A 21206-nucleotide genomic window follows, 5' to 3' on the forward strand; every position below is an offset into this window, starting at 1 on the left:
GTATTCTACATTAATTTATGAGTTTAATCCCATTGATTAAAAACGCACTATCAAATGCTCACTCTACTGGTCATCTTCAGCGCCCGCAGCTCAAAACAGAAATGCAGAACATTAATAACTACTGTCATATAGGCTAACTTTATAATGAGAGCACTATTGTAAAATTGTGACTTGATAGGGTTTCTCTGATGTTAAGTGTTAACTATCTTTTAATCAAAACATAAAAACATAATTTACTCCGTTTATATCTGCAAGATGTTCATTACATTACATTCTGACTTGACTCAATGTATTTTGCCCCGCCCCCCAACATATGATTCGACTATCAGTCGAATATCAGCAAGATTCAAAAATTCTGATTTGACTATGAAAATCATTAGTCGGGGCCACCCCTAATATATAAAGCTGCAAAAATGGTTTTGGTTTGTTGTGGTCATGATCATAATATATCATTATATATAATAGCATTTTTATATATTGATTATATATTGATATATACAATATATTTTTAAAAGCACAAAAGAAAAATGTTTTCCTGTTCCCTGGGAGGATTTTGTATGTGCTCAGAGATGGCTCCCTTTCGTGTTTTTTATTTTATTTTTTATACAGCTTGAATATTCGATTTCTACAATTGGGTGGGAATTAAATGCCCCTTTCTGCTGATTCGTCAGTCGAAAATCAAACGGTGCCGTCATCAGTTCTTCCACAGTTTTCACACAGCAGAATAATAGAATAATAGCTGCTGCAGTTGTTTGGATTCTTAGCGCATTTATTGCAACTACATTTCATATATTTTTCAATTCTTACAGAGAAGATTGTTATTTTATGTTAAATTAGATTATTCATATACATTGATCACTATCCTTAGATAAATAATTGTTAAAATGTTAACTTTTATTATTATAATATTTGTATAAATAATAATAATTATATTATTATTATTACTATAAATAACTTTTATTTAAAAATATAACAATTAATACAAACTAAATAATATTAATTAATACTATGGTGACATAATTACCTATATAACTATATAACTAATATATTATAGTAATATATTTAGCCTGTGTAATATATTTATGTGCTGATTTTTGTAATATATAAAGATATTCAGTTTATTAGTGTGGAAGAATGTTATTGCCTTTTTTGGTGAAAAACAGATGTGCAGTGATTTAGGTGCTTAGATGAAAGGATGTTAGTTCCCATGCCCACTGCCAGGACCACATTTTCCTAATGTTGTTGGTCCTGTAGCTCACGTTGTGCCGTGATAGGGCACACAGAGGTGGCATGAGGTGAGGTTGGTGAAGAAATAAGGATCTGATTGGTTTAAATTAAACAGCCCCTACTTAAATGCTTACCATCTGTACCTCCAAGTATTTGATTTGCGTAGTTTCTCATGGTTTCTCATGCAGACACAAATGCCAAATCCAAAATGATATGATCCGGTTTACTCAAATAATCCAACAAACAAACAGCAAACATGAGGGATTTAAAACGTTGCCATGGTTTGGGTCTCAATGCCTCCATGTATTGGTAAATGCTGTAATTACTATCAGACCCATGTTCAGGGGGATCTTACAGAAAAAAACCCTGCTTTTCTTTCTCTTGTTCCTTTTGCTGTTAATTGTTTAGCACTTCTCATGTGTTGGTGCTGAAGCGAGTCTTTTTGTGGCACATGTGGAAGCGTTCCTGGCAGCGCGTGGAAGATCGCAGATGTAAACTAGCTTGACACTGATGCTCTGCATCCCAGAGCTGGGTTACACAAACTCCTATGCAACACATGTGGAAGTGTTTAAACTGAGCTGTAATCAAGGTAAACCGTTCTCGAAAGGATGGCACTGTTGAGACTTAGAAACATTGTTAGTGTATACATGTTATGTTTGATTGTTTTTAAGTTAGTTAATTTGTATAAATGTAAAAAGGTTCTTTTACTTATATATATTATATATGGGGGGGGGGGGGGCTGGAGTGGTTATGAACGAATGAATGAAATGCACTGTCCGCGCTTCACTCTGTCTCGAATCGCTAGCTTTTTCTATTTTTTTTTTTTGTCTCGAGTAAAAGACTGTATGACATTCACGTTACATGATTTGACTGATTTTAAGTAGAAAGGGTGACCGCATGCCGCATTAAAATAAATGATCATAAATGTTTTCATAACTGCTGACCAAATTCAAAAACAAAACTAAATTAAATTAAATCATCTTTGAGAGCAAGGGGGCCCTCTGGTGTTTCAGGGGCCCTACACAGCTTTTATCGGCCTTACATATTTTACGTACAGGGAGGATTGGCTCTGTGTGTGTGTGTGTGTGTGTGTGTGTGTGTATGTATGTATATGTATATATATGCTATGCTATGTTTATATATCTTAAATGTAACTTTTTAGAAATTGAGATTTATACATCCTCTGAAAGCTGAATAAAAAAGCTATCCACTGATCTATGGTTTATTAGGATCTGATAATATTTGTCCGAGATACTATTAGATAACTATTTGAAAATCTGGAATATGAGGGTGAAAAAAAAGAAAATCTCCCTTTGAAGTTGTCCCAATGGGTTCCTGGCAATGCATTTTCTAATCAACGGTAGGAGGTTTGCAAAATGTCTTCACGGGTCATGATCTTTACTTATTATCCTAATGATTTTAGGCATAAAAAAAAAGTATAATTTTGACCCATACAATATTTTTTGGGCTATTGCTAAATATATGTGACCCTGGAGCACAAAACCAGTCTTAAGTCGCTAGGGTACATTTTTATCAATAGTCACAAAAAAAAAAAACATTGTATGGGTCAAAATTATAAAAATAAAGTTTATGCCTAAAATCATTAGGATATTAAGTAAAGATCATGATCCAAATTTTGTAAATTTCCTACCGTTGATTAGTAAAATGCATTGCCAGGAACTCATTATGCTATTGTGTAATATGCTATTGTGCATTAAATAGATATGCAATATGAAATTGCCTGCTATATGTCTTTCAGAAATGAGTTTTCTTTTCCTTCTGATTTTGCAAAGAAGTTTTTGCTCATAATAGTAGTTTAGCTGTGATGCACGTTTTCATAGTCACGTGACTGTTACCTGGTAAGACACCGAAGAAGTCCTAGGAAACTTTGGGAGGTCCGGCACTCTGTGTGTGGTTTAGTGCGTTTGTGGCACCTAGAAAATGACCGTTCCCACAGGGACAAACTGAGATCAGTTCCCAGCGTCCTCGTGGGGATATGATGGCATCTGCTCTGGGTTCTGCCGGCAACTTGACTGATTGCAGAGATGAAACTGTCTAATACTTTCCAGACCAGCCAGCCATGTACAGAAACAATGCTAGCTCTGTCGAGAGGTCATTCTTAGTCACTCTTTTGGGGAAAGTTTAGTTTCCTTAACTCCGCTGGATTATGGTTGTGTTTGGTGTGTTTACCTCACACCCGTCATCAAATCCATCAGTATTCCTCATTTAAAGAGACTGTGTTCTGCTTTACCTCTTCTTTATTCAGCCTTTTCTCACCCAAAGTCCACTAGTGAATGTTTCAAAAACTCATAATTTACTTTTGCATGGGTCTTTTGCTGTACTCATCCTCAGGCCATCCAAGATGGAGATGCGTTTGTGTCTTCATTAGAACAGATTTGTAGCATTACAACACTTGATCACCAGTGTATCCTCTGCAGTGAATGGGTGCAGTCAGAATGAGAGCCTGAACAGCCGATAAAAATTGAAAATTGGTCTAGTCTGAATCCGGAGAGAAATCTGCACAGATGTTAACTGATCAACTAGACTAGTGTGGATTATTGTGATGGTTTTTATCAGCTGTTCTGACGACACCCATTGACTGCAGGGCATCCATTGGTTAGCAAGTGACGTAATGCTAAATTTATCCAAATCTGTTCTGATGAAGAAACGGACTCATCTACATCTTGGGGTGGCCTCAGTGAGTACATTTTAAGCAAATTTCAGTTTTGGGTGAACTTGGATGATCCAATAAGGTAAATTAGCTTTTTTCTAAGAAATGGAAAAATGCTTTAAACAAATCTTTTAATAATCAGTAATATATATAAAAAAAGTAAAGATGTGATTGTATATAGGCCCAATAAAAGTATCTCTCGACTTCAGCTGTAATGTTTGGCTTGCCTTCTCATTTTGTGTGACTCATGAACAACTGTTTGTTTTTTTTAGCATAAAGCCACTAGTCTACATCATAAGAGTTTTAATAGCAATTCAACCTGTGTCTGTCTCCACAATTTGGCTTCCCACAGTGGGATGAATAGGCTCTGTCCAAATAAGCTAAATAAGCACTCTGAGACATGGAAGTTCTGAGCTCATCTTGTAAAGGACTCGGTGTAAGTGTTGCTCGATGGTACATCACATTCTGGCTGGAAAAGATTCCATGTTGAATCTCTGGTTTAAGGATCTGTGAATGTGACGGTTGCATCAGAGCTGGCTCTTTCGTTCTGTGTGGAATTAAAAATTGAAGAGGTATGGTATGGACCAGAATTAAAAAATCAGTCATCCTTTATTCACCTCATTGATCTCTTTTCCAAATCCATTTGACTTTCCTCCGTGGAACACAGGAAGAAGATGTGGCGGGCAAGCTCCAAAAAAATTCATAAATAAAAAAGTACTTTGCATAATTTATTTGCTATAGTCTGAAGCAGTATGATATTATTTTTTTTTATGTATTGATTTGTCTAACATTGTTTACTTATTTATTTATCCTTTGTTTTTTTATTATTTATTTTTACTTTTATTTTTTTATTATTCCCAATTTTTATGTATATACACACCATGTAAATGTCTGTTTTATCAGTTCTAAAATGTTTCTTGGGATTGAAATAGGTCCGATTTCTGAGTGAATTTGTTTGTTGCGTTGATTCTTTTTAATAACTGAATGATTCATTTGTATGATTCAAAACTATTCATTTGAATTGTATTCTAAAAGACTTAACGCAGTATCGGTTGCTTTAAGTATAAAACAAACCTTCATAACATTAAATGAGAGTTGTTTCTACAACATAAGCGAATGTTAGGAAATAACAATAGAAGTGTAATTTTTAGTCTGGTCTTCACACAGCATTTGTTTGACCTCAGGAGACTTGGAAAATAGTGCGCAGGTGGAATGGACTACTTGAACAATAGTTTTATGCTTTCTTTTTAGCCCCCTTTTTTGAGCTTGACATCTCCGGTCCCTGAAGAGCATGCTAAACTTCTCTTTTAGTGCTACATCACTACATACATTACCATTACCATCACAACAAGGTCAAAAGAATTTTCTTTCTTGTTCCCAATCACTGTCTTTTGCTTACAGCTGTCAAGAATCATTTATAGGACAAAAGTGCTTAGTTAACAGACAGACTCGGTACATTGTGTTCTGTTATCTTCAGTGCTCTTCAGTGCAGTCGTTCTTATCATTCACAGACTGGCACACACTACAGTCCGAGCGTCCGTCCCTTGTGTGTCCTGTCAGAGTTCATTTATTTGAGGATCAGAGACTCGCTGTCGCCCGACGGTTGGCTTGTCTTATCAGTAGAAAGTCCAGGCTAAAATGTTGATGTGTTTGTCCAGGTGTCCAGACAGATTTGGCCACTGAAACCCTGAAGTGTGAATTCACCAAACAGTTTTCTGCAAATAAAAAAAAAACATTGTATTCATAAACTGCCCTTGTTTTACTTTAACCAGGTTCTGTGCTTTTTGTGTTTCAAATGTGTATCCAGTCTCTGTAAATTAGGCTGATTATGGCTTATTATAGATCTTTATTTATAATATTTCATAATGTACATATAATTATCTATTTTCTATATTTTTTAAATCTAAATTGTATTCGTTTAATTTATTCATTAAGTGTTTTGTTATTTTTATTAAATTTTTTAAATGATGTATTATTAATTTATATTTTATTATTTATTAATTCATATATTTAGTATATAATTACATGTACAATTTAATATAATTTATGAATTTATAATTATAATATAAAAATTATTTATATAATTGATATGCGTGTAATATGTTATTTTTACAATACGTTAATTTACATTTATATCTATTTCTGTTTTAAATTACAGAAAATAAATTAATTATTAAATAATATTATCAAATAAATACTGTTAAATGATACTTATTATCTTGGCATATTATCACAAACAAACACACACGTGTGTTATCTAAAGAATGGGCCAAATGTAAATACATTTAAAAAAAAAAGATGAAAAGCTATCCTGATAAATCAGTTTTTATTTGTTTTAAAATATTTTTTCAGCTTAATATTACATCTGATTAATTTTTTTCTGTTGAGTATTTTCAACGAATCAGTCAAACAGTTTCACACATCAGTCTGAATGATTCATTACCAAATACCTCTGAATCTAAACAAATCAAAATATTTTTTTTCGGTAGAGATTGATAAAATTTTCTGATGGAAAAGTAATGAAAATTATTTTGGTCAAAAATCTTGAGAATGTCTGGGTCTCAGTGGTGGAGAGATGTGATACAGCTCAATAAACCATATCCCTGCTCCACAACCACAAACTCAGAAACCAACAAATAAATCTCACCGCCTGTAGGTGAAATTCTCTCTTAGCCAATCTCCCTTGTGTCTCCATCCAGGATGCTAATGCTAATAGCTGATGGGCAGGTGTCTCCTCTAGGTGCCAGGTTGCACGAGGTCTTCTATTATTAATCTTGTTTTCTCTTTATTTGTCAGTTCAGGCTCGGCGTGGTGGATCTGCAGGCGGTGCCTGAGCCCACTGAAGTCATAAGGGAGCTCATTAGTCATGGCCTGGAGCAGAGCGCACGTCTACAGGCCAAAAACCAGCACCTGCTTGAGGAGAACCAGAAGCTGAGGAGAGAACAGGAACACATCACTAAAGAGTAGGTCCACACCAGATCAAACCTTCCCAACTCCCACAGAACTGTAGAAAATGGATGCTTGGAATAAATCAAATAATTTGCAGAACAGAGCTGTTCACTAAAGACATCAATTTGTAAGCTAACCTGGAAGGCTAATTCGACACTCGTCCCCCTCAGGAACCTCTAATGGGTTTTTTACAATAGCGGTTTGTGATTTATGAGCAAGTTAAGCTTTGTGGTTAGCATCACTCAAAGATTTTTTAATGTATATGTGTATATGTGTATATATATATATATATATATATATATATATATATATATATATGTGTGTGTGTGTGTGTGTGTGTGTGTGTGTGTATATATATATATATATATATATATATATGTGTGTGTGTGTGTGTGTGTGTGTGTATATATATATATATGTGTGTATATGTATATATGTATATGTGTACATGCATATATGTATATGTGTATATGTATATCTGTATATATATATATATATATATATATATATATATATATATATATATATATGTATATGTGTATATCTGTATATATATATATATATATATATATATATATGTATATATGTGTATATATATATATATATATATATATATATATATATATATATATATATATATATATATGTATGTATGTGTATATGTGTATATGTATATATACCGGTATGTATATATATATATATATATATATATATATATATATATATATATATATATATATATATATATATATAATTTATTTGTTTATTTATTTTTTTCATCTGTATTATTATATTTTTTACTAAATTACTATATTTTTGATGCTTGAAAATTCTTATAAGTGATCTACAACATTATTCTACAAATGTGTGGAATATGCTTTTGATTTGTTTCTTTGTTTCTGGGAACGTTCACAAGTTTTTTCTTTTTCTTTTGTGTAATGCCAAAACTGATTTCAAACAAAATAGCATTATTACTAAAGCCTTTCAACTTCCTCTTGGATTGCCCTCTCCCCTCCTCCTCATCCACTATGATTCAGAATGAAATTGCGTCTTTGCTGTGTTTTTAGACGGTTACTAAGGAACTCTAGATACACAAGATGTTTTTAGTTTGTGTTTGCTGTGATACTCGAGGGGGAATTGTAGATATGCATACGCACTTCAGGATTTTGTTGCTATGTATATGGCTGATTTAGAGCACATGACGCATTCACGAGGAGAGAATGACAAGGGAATCCCAGCCAACTTGACAAGAAGCTCCTCTTTACTTTCTTTTCTTGTGCTTCAATCCTTCCTTTGTGAGAAACCGCAGCAGTGACATCATCGGCCAGACTGTGCCGGCACACTTTCTAACATCTTCCAAAACCAGAATTATGGGGGATTCGTAACGCTACTCAACACTGTCGGCTCTTTATTAGCTTGTGTGTATTTTGCAAACAGCTACCACAGGTGTTTAGTTCAGTACGCTCTTAAGGTTTTCCATGTTAAGTAATTGAGTGTTTATCCACTTAAACGTCTAGTAATACAAACACTCTCATCACTAATCATTTCCAATCTTGTCAACAATGAGTGTCAATCATGAGTGTTTGGGTGGGTCTCATTGCTCTTCACCCTCTCCACAGTATGGAGATGTACATCCAGGGGAAGGAGACGTTGGAGAGAGACCTGTACAGCCGATTTGTGCTGGTCCTAAACGAGAAGAAAGCCAAACTCAGAGCCCTGCAGAAAAGAGTCAAAGAGCTGGAGGAATCTATTGAAAAGAATCAATTGAGGTAAAGATGTGTGCGACATTTTCATCATGATACAACCTCAGATGATCGTAAGCATTTTTCAGTTCAACATTTCCCTTCTCCTGTTAGGTAATCGCCTGATGATGTAATGTTCATGATTATCACTTCTAGTTTTGCATTGAGCGCATTTTCCTGTCTACACTGCTTTTTTTATTGGAAAACAAAACTTAAAATGACAGTAACAAGCTCTGTTCTAGTGGACAACTGCGGCATGATGGAAAACCTAAATTGTTTAGTTAGAAACCCAAGGAAGTTCAGTCCACCAATGTTGTGCCCTTGATTAACACCCCTAAAGGAGTCTTAGTTCTGTGCCACTTATGACACCTGAATGAGTTGCAAAAATAATAGTTGATTTCAAACAGTCCACAACAAATATATCTGTTTATCTATATGTACATTATCGTTTTTTAACATATTTTAATGGTTTGAAAAAAAGTATCTTCTGCTCACCAAGGCAGGATTTATTTGATCAAAAATACAGTAAAAACATTTATTTTGTGAAATATTATTACAATTCAAAGTAACTGTTTTCTTTTTGGATTTATGTTAAAATGTAATTTATTTCTGTGATGAAAAGCTGAATTTTCAGCCTCATTACTCCAGTCTTCAGTGAAAGAATTCTAATGTGCCGATTTGCTGCTTAAGAAACATTTGTTATTAGCAATGTTGAAAGCAATTGTGCTGCTTAATATTTTTGTAGAGTATGCAATGCATTTTTTTTTTCAGGATTGTTTGAGGAATGAAGTTAAAAAGAACAGCATTTATTTGAAATGGAACTTATAAATGACCTTACTGTCACTTTTTAAACAATTTAATGCATGATGGTGAAAAAAATACTGATTTATTTACTTTATTAACTGACCCAAAACATTTGAATGGTAGTTAAAAAAAAAAAATCCCAAGAATGAATGGACAGAAACCTGTTTTGGAATGAAAATGTTTGTGCATTCTCTTTCTTTTAGTTTTTAGAACGTGATTCAGTCATTTCTAGAAACGAGTCTGCAATATTTTTTCCCATATGCCTTGTTAACATGTCTACTGGATTCTCTTGGAAGGAAAAAGGCAGACAGTGAAGAGCACGATGTGATGGAGACTGCGGCAGAGAAGAGTCCTGGTGTAGAGAGTGATTATGGAGGCAGTACAGAAGATGAACAGGAGGCTGAACCCAGACAGCCTGACCCGAAGCCTCTTACACAAGGTCATTCTTCTAACTTCACCCAGAAATTACAATTCTGGTATTATGTCCTTCCAAACCTGTATTCCAAACCTTTTTCCCCAATGCATCTGTTAAAAAAAGAAAAGCTTATACTGTAGTTAAGGTTGCCTTTTCAGGTTGCCATTTTTCTCCTACTCCTTTAAAGTTTCCAGAGAGCCTCAATTTCAGATGCAAGTACCTCAGACTTTTTTTTTTTATTTATGTATGCAAATTACTGCTGAAACTTTCTCAGCCTATTTTTAACAAAGCCTGTGATTTAGTATCCTCATTCTTCAGCTCGCTGAATATTGTGTGCTGATTTGTTCTCAAGGCTCTGTAATATTGTGTTCCTCGGACATAGTTACATATTTGCAAAGTTAACAAAGTTTGAAGTCAAACTTGATGAGCCTACAACTGAATTTGTGCCTAGAACATCAAACGAAACTCATATTTTAATATATCTTACTTGCAATGTGTTGCGAGTTTAGTGGAATTTCTTCCCTGAAAGTTCATGTTGATAAATGACAGCACGATGCTGATTTGATCTGCAGTGACTCTGATGGTCTTGATGACAGTATGTACCATAAAATGATAGAAATTGACAAAGAAACATGGAATAATTCAATAGGTCTGCATCTCTGATTAGTGCATTCATTTGGAATCCAACTTTTAGAGTTGTGTGTTTTGTGATGTTGTTAATATAATATTGAAAGTCTTTTGTATTTATCTTGTGTTATACAATGTGAAGCAATTGTTATCAGTTTTAATCATTTATAAATGACCTTATCTTTGGTTTGCATGAGCATCAGGAATTAAGCTTTCTGTTAAGGGACTGTTTTTGTTAAAAATAGCTATGCTGCATTCCGTAACATTACTTATATTGTAGTATTTCTACCATTAGATCACAAATAAACTGCACAGAACAGCGAAGACTTGTAATTGCATTGCGTCAATGAGAGCGCTGACATCACAATAGGTATTTGCTGTCTTGTCCAAAGCATGACCACGCTAATGTCTTTTCCCCTGTTGAGAGCCGCTGCGTCGTCCAGCATATTAAACCTTTGAGCCAGAACCGAGACGGTCTACAGGTAGTTCATTCCCTCAGATTTTCCCTGCATCGTCCGTCACCGTTAATGACGTCAACTCCTAGACGAGTCGTTCCTTGGCAACTCCGTCTGCTTTTGGTCGATTTCGACATCGGGCTACTCTAAGGCCGTATTTGGCTGTTGAGTCAGAGTTCTGAGGCACAGAAAGGGAAATGAGGTGGAGTCACACATGATTTAGTCTGCGGGTTGCTCAATTTCTCTGTTTTCCCCCTTGTGTAAACCCTGTGGAGTAAAAGTGAAAAGCACTATAAGAAACCCGCTTCCACGGTCATGTGACCCTGTAAACAGTATGAATTGTAATCTATGGTTGCTAGGTGTGTGTCACTTTGGCATAGTTCCTCATGGCTTCAATTATTGTTCTTTTCTTTCCTTTCTTAAAGCGTGATTCAGTGGTTTATGTTTCTGAGAATGTTTTTGTCCTTAAAGAGTATGAGTTGTAGCCTTAGTCTTTGTCTTCTTAACTATAAAGTTTACAATGAGGGTGCAGTACATGAAGGATCATTGAAAGAGTCTTTAATGTGGTTAGGATGTTTGTTGCATCGACTAACGGGAGTCAAAGCCACCTAGTTTCATAGCTATATCTGTCCTGTGTAAATTAAACCGTAAACAACTGCCAGAAACAATCATGGAAACGTGTCTGGCAATGCAATAGTACTTAAAAGAACAAGTACTATTCTCCCACTGTGCTACAATGACATCTCACATGAGACAGATGTGCTCCTGCTGGGTTTTATTGTAGTCCCACTGCATGTGCATCATTTAATGTTGATGCTCAACATGTTTTTAATGCATTTGTGATGTTGATTGTGTTAGCGGAGCCATGTCTTGGCCGGCTGCCTGAACGCTGGCTGTGAGAACCTCCATTTATCCTGTTCAGAGCTATTATATATGCAAACAATTACAAATAATAGCATTCACAGATAATAACTCCTCTTGACTGAAATCCTGAAATTGGCAACAGATGGCTGTGTAGCTCAATAACTGATCAGGTTGGCTGAATGTTTCAGCTTAAATTAAATGTGTTAATTTCATCTACTGTATATTATAGGCAGAATAATTTAGATGATTATTGTTTTGTTTTGTTTTAGTCAAAGTTTTTAATGCACATGCTGTTAATTAAAAAAAAATAACAGTACACCAAGGAGAATACAAATATAAAAAGTATGTATTTAAATAATAATAGCTAGTTGTTGTTATTTAAATGCATGCATCAAATACAAATAATAATACATATTATTATGTATTATTATTCATATTATTGATAATGAAACATGTTAATATTTGTAAACATTTAGTATTATATTTATATAAAATAATCAGTCATATTATGATCAGGATTGTTCTGCCTGAGATTATGTAAATTCAATTATTAATTTGTTTTCCAAAAAAGGTTCATTTCTTTCATGTTTAGTCTGTTTGATTGCCATTATTTTTGTACATTATAATGTTAAAATATTATGACTATAGATATTTAAAAAAAATATTAATATTTACAATGTATTATACCTTTTCTGATTAAAAATTAAGTAAAATTCATGGATATGTCATAATGAAATGCTGACTAAATGTTAAGTACATTTTCTTTGAAAGACAAAACTTCAGTTAAATAAGTGAAAATATGAACATTGGATGAATTTTTCCATGTTTTGTCTAACAGAGATGCCAGAAAGCAACCCGATGGACGACAGCTTAAGTGACATCACAGATGTGGCGCCCTGTCGAAAACGCCGCCACCGACATCTCCAACAGCTGGAGACTCAAGCCAAGCGAGCAGCGCTGGACCAGAGACCGACATCCAGGTATCATCTCTCACATCCTTCCACACATTCTCCATCCATCTAATTACACGTTTTATTGTGGTCGATTGGCTCGTAACGAACTCAAACTCCTGGAGGCCTGTTATGTAATGTTGCATATGATACCCATAAACCCCTGCGACTGCAGCCATAAAAATGTCAATGATAATTCCAGTTGTCTTATTCTCTGGTGTCCATTTCACGCAACCTTGGATGCTGCTTTCTCTCCGTGCCTGCAGCCAGTCAAGCAGACAGAAGCGGGTTTCCCAGAACCCTCTTCTGTTGTACGGAAACCACTGGTCGTTTGCCAACACCTTGTATTTTTCCAGTGGAGCCCCCCCGGGTGCTTCTCTCTCCAGCTCATTTTTACTTATTAATAGGAGAATGTGTATAATTTCATCTCCTCCTTTGCCAGTACCTAAGTTGCCTCTGTAATTGTACAATAAAAATCCCAGGAATGGTTTAGATTTGCGTTGAGCAACTAACTTCTTCAGACTTGATGGCACCTGAGGGACACCGATCCTGAGAAAACCTGTTGTGTTTATCTTAAAATAGTCACTCTGCTTTGGAGATTATTTGGCATTAGTTATTATTTTAAAGTTATTATTTGTTATTATTCCTAGTGAGTTTCCCACAGTTCTATATATCTATCTATCTATCGATCTCTCTATCAATCTATCTATCTATGTTTGTCCGTCCGTCCGTCTGTCTGTCCATCCATCTACCTTCCCATCTGTCCATCCATTTATCCGTTTATCCGTTTGTCTGTCTGTCTGTCTGTCTGTCTATCTGTCTGTCCGTCTGTCCATCCATTCCTCTATCGATCTGTCCATCCATTCCTCTATCGATCTGTCTGTCCGTCTATCTATCTATCTATCTATCTATCTATCCATCTATCCATCTATCCATCTATCCGTCTATCCATCTATCCGTCTATCTGTCTGTCTGTCTGTCTGTCTGTCTGTCTGTCTGTCAATCTGTCTGCCTGCCGTCACTGTAATTTGGCTATTGTTCTGTCATTCTAATCATCGTTCTGTTATTCTATCTATCATTCTATTTATCTTTTGTACTTCTACTTATTTATTTTGTCATTTTTATTTTCTTTCCTCCCAGTCCTGGTAAAGTCCCATTAATATAATCTGAAAGATCATTGACATTTCTGTAGTATTTCTATGGTCAAAAAAGCCTTATGATGAGTATTTCTTTTGCTAAAAATGATTGTGGTTGCAAAATCTAAAATCGATTGGGAAAAGACTTGGGATCATGGAAAAATCATGGAAAAGTCATGCAGTTTAACTGATCAGAAAATGTTTCCTACATCACTTTTATATAGCTGAATTTTATGACAATATATTAAATCAGAGATAATTATGTATTCATATAATTTGATATTTTATTGTAAAATATTAAAGTTAAAATAAATAGCTGATGAAACACAAACTCGTTTAGCCCAATGTTTGTGTATCTTCTGGATTTCTTGCATTTGAGTACTGAGTTGTTAGCTTAACAACATGCCAATGTCTAGACAGCTGTGATCAACTACAAGCACTAGATGATTGTCTTCCACGCTTTACATGAGGAGTGCGGTATGTGTGACTCGACTGATTGATTAACAGACTCGTTACACCTTTCAAATCAGTTCAGTCGGGATGTTGCCTTCGAAGGCAGCTGCCAAAGTAGACAGTAGGTAGAAAGGCAGCTCACTAGCATTTGGAACAGATCCTGTGTGTTTTGGGTTGGCAGACATACTCTATATGAAAGTTTCTCGACTTGGCAGACATTTAAGACGCTTTGGCTTCATATTGTATTGACGTTATGCTGGGCTATGCAGAGATTAACGTTTAATGAGGGTCTTTTAAAACTTGGTAAAAACAAGAGTGTTTGTGTGACTCTGCAGGCGGAGTAAATGTTTAAACTGATTCTGTTTAAATGTGTTTCTAGCCTCCCAGTGTCAGCGGCTGCTTCCCGTGTCAGTAGACACTCAAAGCGGTGACGTTCGCAGGCCCCGGTGGTCTATGACAGAATGGTGCCTCTACACCAGATGGTTTGTGCGTGTGTTCGCGTTTCAGGTGTTGAGGGACTTCTTCTCTCGTTCTGCAGACTTTCCAAACTGTAATAGACTGCCATGGCATAGAGATCTGGCTGTAACTTCTTTAGAGAATAATGTCACATACGCCACTTCGTATCACACAAGTGGAGAAATCCAGCTGGAGGATTCTCATTCTCTTCCTGGAATGAGGTTTTTAACAGCCACATGGCTTTGAATGCCTGTGCTAATTATGCCCAATTTTGTGCCACAGAGAGAGCTGGAACGCTCTTGTAAAACGTGACACAAATTAGTGGCGGTGTATCATGAATGAGTTTCATTTTATGTGGTAGACAGAGTTCAAGGAACAGAAACAGATACTCGCTGTCTTGATGACTTTCTTTCTTCATGCAAAAGCAGATGTTTAGAGAAATCTTAATGCTCGTTTCCAAAAAACTGAAAAGGATAGGGAATTACACTGTCCAAAAATGACAAATTATTAAGTGGAAAATGAAAAACAATTCTTTTTGTTTACTTTAATGCATATTTGTCTTCATTTTTGTCTTCAGTGTCATGCTTCATATTTTTATGGAAACAGTGATTAATCATTTTTTTCTGGATTTTTATATTGAATAGAAAGTTGAAAAGACCAGCATTTATTTGAAATAGATTTCTAACATTCTAAATGTCTATACTGTCACTTTTGAACAATGTAATGCATCCTTACTGAATATCAGTATTCATTTCTTTAACAAAAAATGAATCTTACTGACCCCAAACTTCAAGTAAATATCAACGTAAGTTCACTAATGAGTGAACATTATGAAAACAGTCATTGTTCAGACCTCTAACTCCTGCCAACATCTCTAGAGTAATCAAAAAGCAAATGGCCTTTTGTTATCTGGATATTTTAGGCCCTGTATGAGTATCGAGAAATTTGCCAGTAGCAGCTTCCCAGCAGGCAAAATACAATCACTGGATAGAGATGAGAATCAGTGCCACTGTTTTTTCTTTTTTCTTTTTTTTTCTTCCCTTTTCTCAAAAACAGACCTCACAATCACTGCTGTCTACAGATGGTGAGACTCTGTGCCATGACATCTGCTCTAATAAAGCCCATTTTTAAAGCATTTCTCCTCTAAAGGCTGAAAAGAATCACTCAGCAGACATCATTTGTTTATTCAGCTTCAGGATCGCTTGTGGTGCACGTCCTCAACACTCCACACATGCTCGCATCAGGGGAGCGCAATCAATTTTTTTTTATTCAGATGAATGTGAAAATCTTTTTGGAATGCATTGTAATTACGTCTGTGTGGGGCGGGACTTGGTTTCATGTGTTGTAAATTGATTGGAGCATGGAGGCAGATGATTGAAGGCTGGGCTTGGAAAGCGAGAAGGTTTTGTGATGATGTGAAAAGTCATTTCTGAGAAAGAGAAAGCTAGATTGTTGTGATTATAGATTGCGCAGACAAATAAACAAAAAATAGATTTGTAAATCATTTAGACTTCAAAGTAAATTGACTGTAAAGTGTCTCCTTCCAGGTCGAGAAGAAGGAAGTCAAAACTCTTTTAGAGGATTCAGAGATGCATCAGAAGTTAAATAGTTCTTTTTTTAAAAAGAAGAAGAAGAAAGACCGAAAGAGAGAGATGAAGGAAGGGAGAGAGTGCGTTTCAAACTGTGCTGTTCTACAGTCTCTCAGCATCTGCCTAGTGATGGATCTGGCAGAGCAGGAGAACAGACAACAATCAGGCCAGTTACACCGCATGAATCCAGACCTCAGCACGTGTGTTTGCTGTCGGTCAGTTAGTGGCTCTCCTAAAGAATTGTCCGGCTTGAGTCACAATCAAAAGAAAAAAAAAAAAGAAAACATTTTCATATTAATATTTTTTAGTTTCCTTTTTTTTTCATTTGTGACATCATTTCTATGATAAGAACAATTCCCGTAAATTGGATATGATACATTTTAATAATAATAATATATTTTTTTCATCTAAATATAATTTTATATCATATTTTTGCCTTTTTAAATATATTTATTTTGTTATATATTCTGTGTTTGTGTGTGCATAATTAATACTTTATATAATTATTATTTATTATATAAAACATTGTTGTAATTGTATAAACAGGTTTTTATAATTAATATACATATCTATATATGTAGTTTAATAATTTAATAGATTATTTTATTATTTTATTATTTTATTGCAGTATGTTAGGGACAAATTGTGTGGTGATACGTAGAATAGTCATTTTATTTTTGCAAAATATAATTTCCTCATTTCATTGCTGTCAGTTTGTGTGAGTTTACTCTTGTGTTGCTTCTGTTAAGAAATAATTAGCCTTGGTAAAGTAATTCAATAATAAGTTATTTTTTTATTCATTCATTTTTTGTTACACAGGTTGTGTTCTGATTTGTTATGCAGTGATCAAAATATAGCAGCTTGATGCAAGTTGAGTTTAGTGTGTTTGCATCATTCTAATAAAATCATCCATTGGTTTACTTTATGATATGTGGATACCAACATCAGCATCTCATGTCACAATATGGCTGCAGTCTGACATTTGGCTCCGTTCTGTACCGTAACGTAACATCTCTCCCCCTTTTTGGGCTCCTTTGCATTTTCTTAACCAGTTCCAGAACTTCTCGTCATGTCTGTAATAATTTAAAAGAAACATAAGCCCTTTTTTTCCCAACCCACAGACAATTCCTGCCCTGTTCCCATCGAATCATGACAGCAAATATAGCGGCTTACAAGGGGCAGCGTCTACATTTGTACTCATCTGTTATCCCTGCTCATATCTATAGATTTCCTCCCAGAGGGCAGTAGGAAAGACACTCTTTCTGTCTCAAAGCTATCCTTACAGGGGAGTTTAGCTGCGTCAAAATGACTTCCAGATGCGGCCGCACAAGGAAACCCCTTGATCAAACCGCGATATTTACATGTGCAGAAAAGCAAATACACTGTTTACACTCCAATTGTGCTGACTAAGCATTGTTTCACTTTGAGTTTGTGTTTTAAAGGCTTGCTGAAAGCACCAAAGACGCATTTCTGATGCTCGAGTTACTCAGTTCAATAAATGTGGTTTTTGAGAGTCAAAAAACATCATTTTGGTGTTTACACGTTAAAAAAAGAACCAAATCTTAAGGCCTCTCAGGGTTTATTTGGTACCAACACACCATATAAAAGCGCTCTGGTCTTTGTGAGTGCACGAAAAGACCAAATACAAACTTTTCTTACTCGGTTCTTTGTATTTTTATGAAAGAATCATGATCTGTTTGCAAGCAGGAGCTGTTTATTACTTTTAAGCAATAGTTCTTCCAAAAATGAAAATTTGCTTAAAATATATGTACCCTCAAGCCATCCAAGATGTAGATGAGTTTGTTTCTTCTTCAGAACAGATTTGGAGGATTTTTGCATTACATTACTCGATAACCAATGGATCCTCTGCAGTGAATGGGTGCCGCCAGAATGAGAGTCCAAACAGCTGATAAACGCATTACAGTAGTCCACACAACTTCAGTCAATCAATTAACATCTTGTGAAGAAACAAATTTGTAGGAAACAAATCCATCTTTACAATGTTTTTAACTTCAAAACATAAAATATGAGTCTTCTACTCATAATATTGCTTTTGCCAGTGAAAAAGTTATCTCATCTGAATCAGGAGAGAAATATGCACATTGAAAACCGTTCTAAATGGATATGTTTTGATGTGAGGAAAACTTTTTTTCAAGACTTTTTTACTGGAAGAAGTGTTATTATAGATCATTTACTTGTATTTTAGCCGGAAGCAATAGCATCTACTCATGTTTTACAGCCTGAGGGTGAGTACATTTTCAACAATTATTGGGGTGAACTATTCCTTTAACTTGCTAACTTGAGATGATTTCTTAGTCATTCACAGAAACAAAATGAACAAAACTCTTGACATCAACCAGCCTGCGATTCATTCTTTGTAAAGCGTGCTTTTTCATAGACACTGATGATTATGCTAATACAGGGATTCAGTTGAAGCAACAGAATGTGGCATCTGTTTCTGAAGTGTTTTCAAAGACTTCCGCTCCGTTCTGTTGCTTCAATCCCAGTGTACCTCACCTAACGCTTGCTTCCTTTTTGCCAGACAGCTTTTTAATTGCACGTCTCAGAAGCAGGTATTTGAATCCTGAACTGCACTTGTGGCGGGATGAGCCCTCCGATGCGATTTTACAGAGATCATGAACCTGGAAACACAAGCAAAGGCCTTGTTGCTTGTACATTGGGGCCAAAAGTCTGATTCTTCCAGCCACAATGCTTCTGTGTTGCATTTATGATTAGTAACCTTGATATAGGGCACAATCTGAAATGTTGCATCATTCAATTTTTTATGTTTTATCATATTCCTCTCATTTCTTTTACATTTATGTGAAGAAAAGCTTATATTGTCCATGTGGTTTAGAGTTTTTGACTCAACAGTAATATTTCAGTGTTGCGAATCTGTTTTCCCCTTCAATTTTAAACATTTTGTGTTGAGCTCTTACGTTTTCACCAGGATCCTAAAGGGTTTCTGGTATCTCCTCAACACGATCCCCTAAAACCGTGTCTTCTTCACCTGAGTCCTGTAGCTGCATTATGAGGGGACACTGCGGGATGCAAACCTGTTTCTAATAAGGAAGAGTTTGTTTCCAGAGACAGGCTCTTTAAGAGTGTGAATGCTTTACGTGGACACTGTTCATTTTTAATGAACTCCATTTCCCCCACAGTGAGGCTTATTAAAGCCCACAGATATTAGTCTGCTTGAGGAAAAAAATCAGAAATCTCAGAGTATGATTCCTGGTGCATCATACATTTAAATGCATCCAGTTCTTATTCTTTTTACTCATTCTTTTTCTTAGAATTTATCCTTTAAAAAATATATTTCTTTATTTAATACATTATTTATATAGAAGTGTGTGTGTGTGTTAATTATTGTATATATTGATTTATTTATACATATATATTTTATAGCTAGTTTTTTTTTGTACATATTTTATATTAATTGTATTTTATTATATTTATTACGTAGATATTTTGAAGTTTACATTCATCTAGTTATTTTAATTAGATGTTATATAGTTGAACTAACTTTCTCTAATGTGCGTTTAATTCCAGCCGTGTTGTCCATGTGTTTTCTGGTACACCACCGGACAAGCTTTGCTTAAAAGGCTACATGATCCCCTGCACATCCTGAAATTAACAGGCTTACGGGACCATAAATCTCATTTATTTTCCCTGTGACCTGATTTCTTCTAGCGCTTTGAAAAGCTCTCCGTAGCCATTATAGACAGGATCCTGTGGGAATTACTGCAGGTTAACCTTTCTTTTCTTGTTTTAATGCCGAGGAAGCATTTCTGACATGCTAACTTCGTCACAGTGTAGTAACCAAAGTCATTTTGTCTTCACTTCATCAGCCTAACTTACTGTAGTTCTGACTTCAGGGCATTCATGTCACGTATTTCCAGCATGATGTACATCAGTGTCAGATTCACCTTGAAAGTGACCTTTTATTAGCATGCAGTGACTTTGTGAAGCTGGAAACACATGGCATGTGCCTGATTATAAAGCAGCTTTTTTTTTTTGACAGAGGCAGGGTGAACTGTGCAGCGTTTAGTCTTGACCCTGTTTTAAGGAGCCTGTGGTGGGATGGGGTTTGCCTGGGTCACTGTAATCAGGCAGCAGTCAGACTTTACTCCAGTGTCATGACTTATACAAGCTCCTGCTATGTATTTAACCTTCACCTTCTGCTGACGGTTGTTCCTTCACTTTGTAATTTTAGAGAGAAGCCGACTGAAGAGGGCAAAGCCGAGACGAGCAAAGCGTCAAGCGTCAAACCGAAACCAGCAAGCGCCGCAGCGAACCTTGATCCGGACGACCTGTTCGATGATATATGACCCTCTTTGGGGCCTAATGAGCACCGTTTGTGATAAGCATGACTTTTGTACTGATTTTAAACTTTAGGAGTAATAAAATTGTATGTTTTAAAAGTATTTTTTGTAGTAAAGATGAACTGGCTCTATTCTAAATGATACAAGTTTAAAAAAAGACTACTTTTTAATGGCAAGAGAAGCAAAACTAGTCCATTTTAACTCTGTAAGGGTGAATAAATATAATAAATGTGAATAAAAATGATTTTCTCATTACTTAAGTAGTGGTATTTCAAAATGGATTTTAATCCCAAACTATTTTTTTGGTTTTGTTTTTTTTTGTTATGGACATCTTTGCTGGGAAATAAAAAAAAACCTATTATTATATGTTAAATCTTTATGAGCTGATTTTATTGAGAAATAATAAATCTGTGCTTAAAAACTGTATTTGTCATAGGAAACTGTAATAAAAATGATTAACAACATCATTGAATGTTTAACGTAACCACATACAAAACGTATAATTTTCTAGGATATACTGCATATATTGTATTATAGAATCTATTG

The 21206-nt window shown here is 35.2% G+C and overlaps 1 protein-coding gene across 1 annotated transcript in view; it reads left to right on the top strand.

Annotated features, from left to right (window-relative positions):
* xrcc4 (X-ray repair complementing defective repair in Chinese hamster cells 4) overlaps positions 1–20915 on the top strand; it is a 33717-nt gene extending 12802 nt beyond the window's left edge. Inside the window, exons 4-8 of the mRNA XM_026274407.1 lie at positions 6695–6861; positions 8467–8616; positions 9690–9832; positions 12593–12734; positions 20552–20915. Coding sequence (XP_026130192.1) covers positions 6695–6861; positions 8467–8616; positions 9690–9832; positions 12593–12734; positions 20552–20666 — 717 coding nt within the window. The 3' untranslated portion in view covers positions 20667–20915. The remainder of the gene's footprint in view (positions 1–6694; positions 6862–8466; positions 8617–9689; positions 9833–12592; positions 12735–20551) is intronic.
* The last annotated feature ends 291 nt before the right edge of the window (positions 20916–21206 follow it).

Source organism: Carassius auratus, chromosome 10, assembly GCF_003368295.1.
Source record: "Carassius auratus strain Wakin chromosome 10, ASM336829v1, whole genome shotgun sequence".
In the NCBI taxonomy this organism is placed as follows: Eukaryota; Metazoa; Chordata; class Actinopteri; order Cypriniformes; family Cyprinidae; genus Carassius; species Carassius auratus.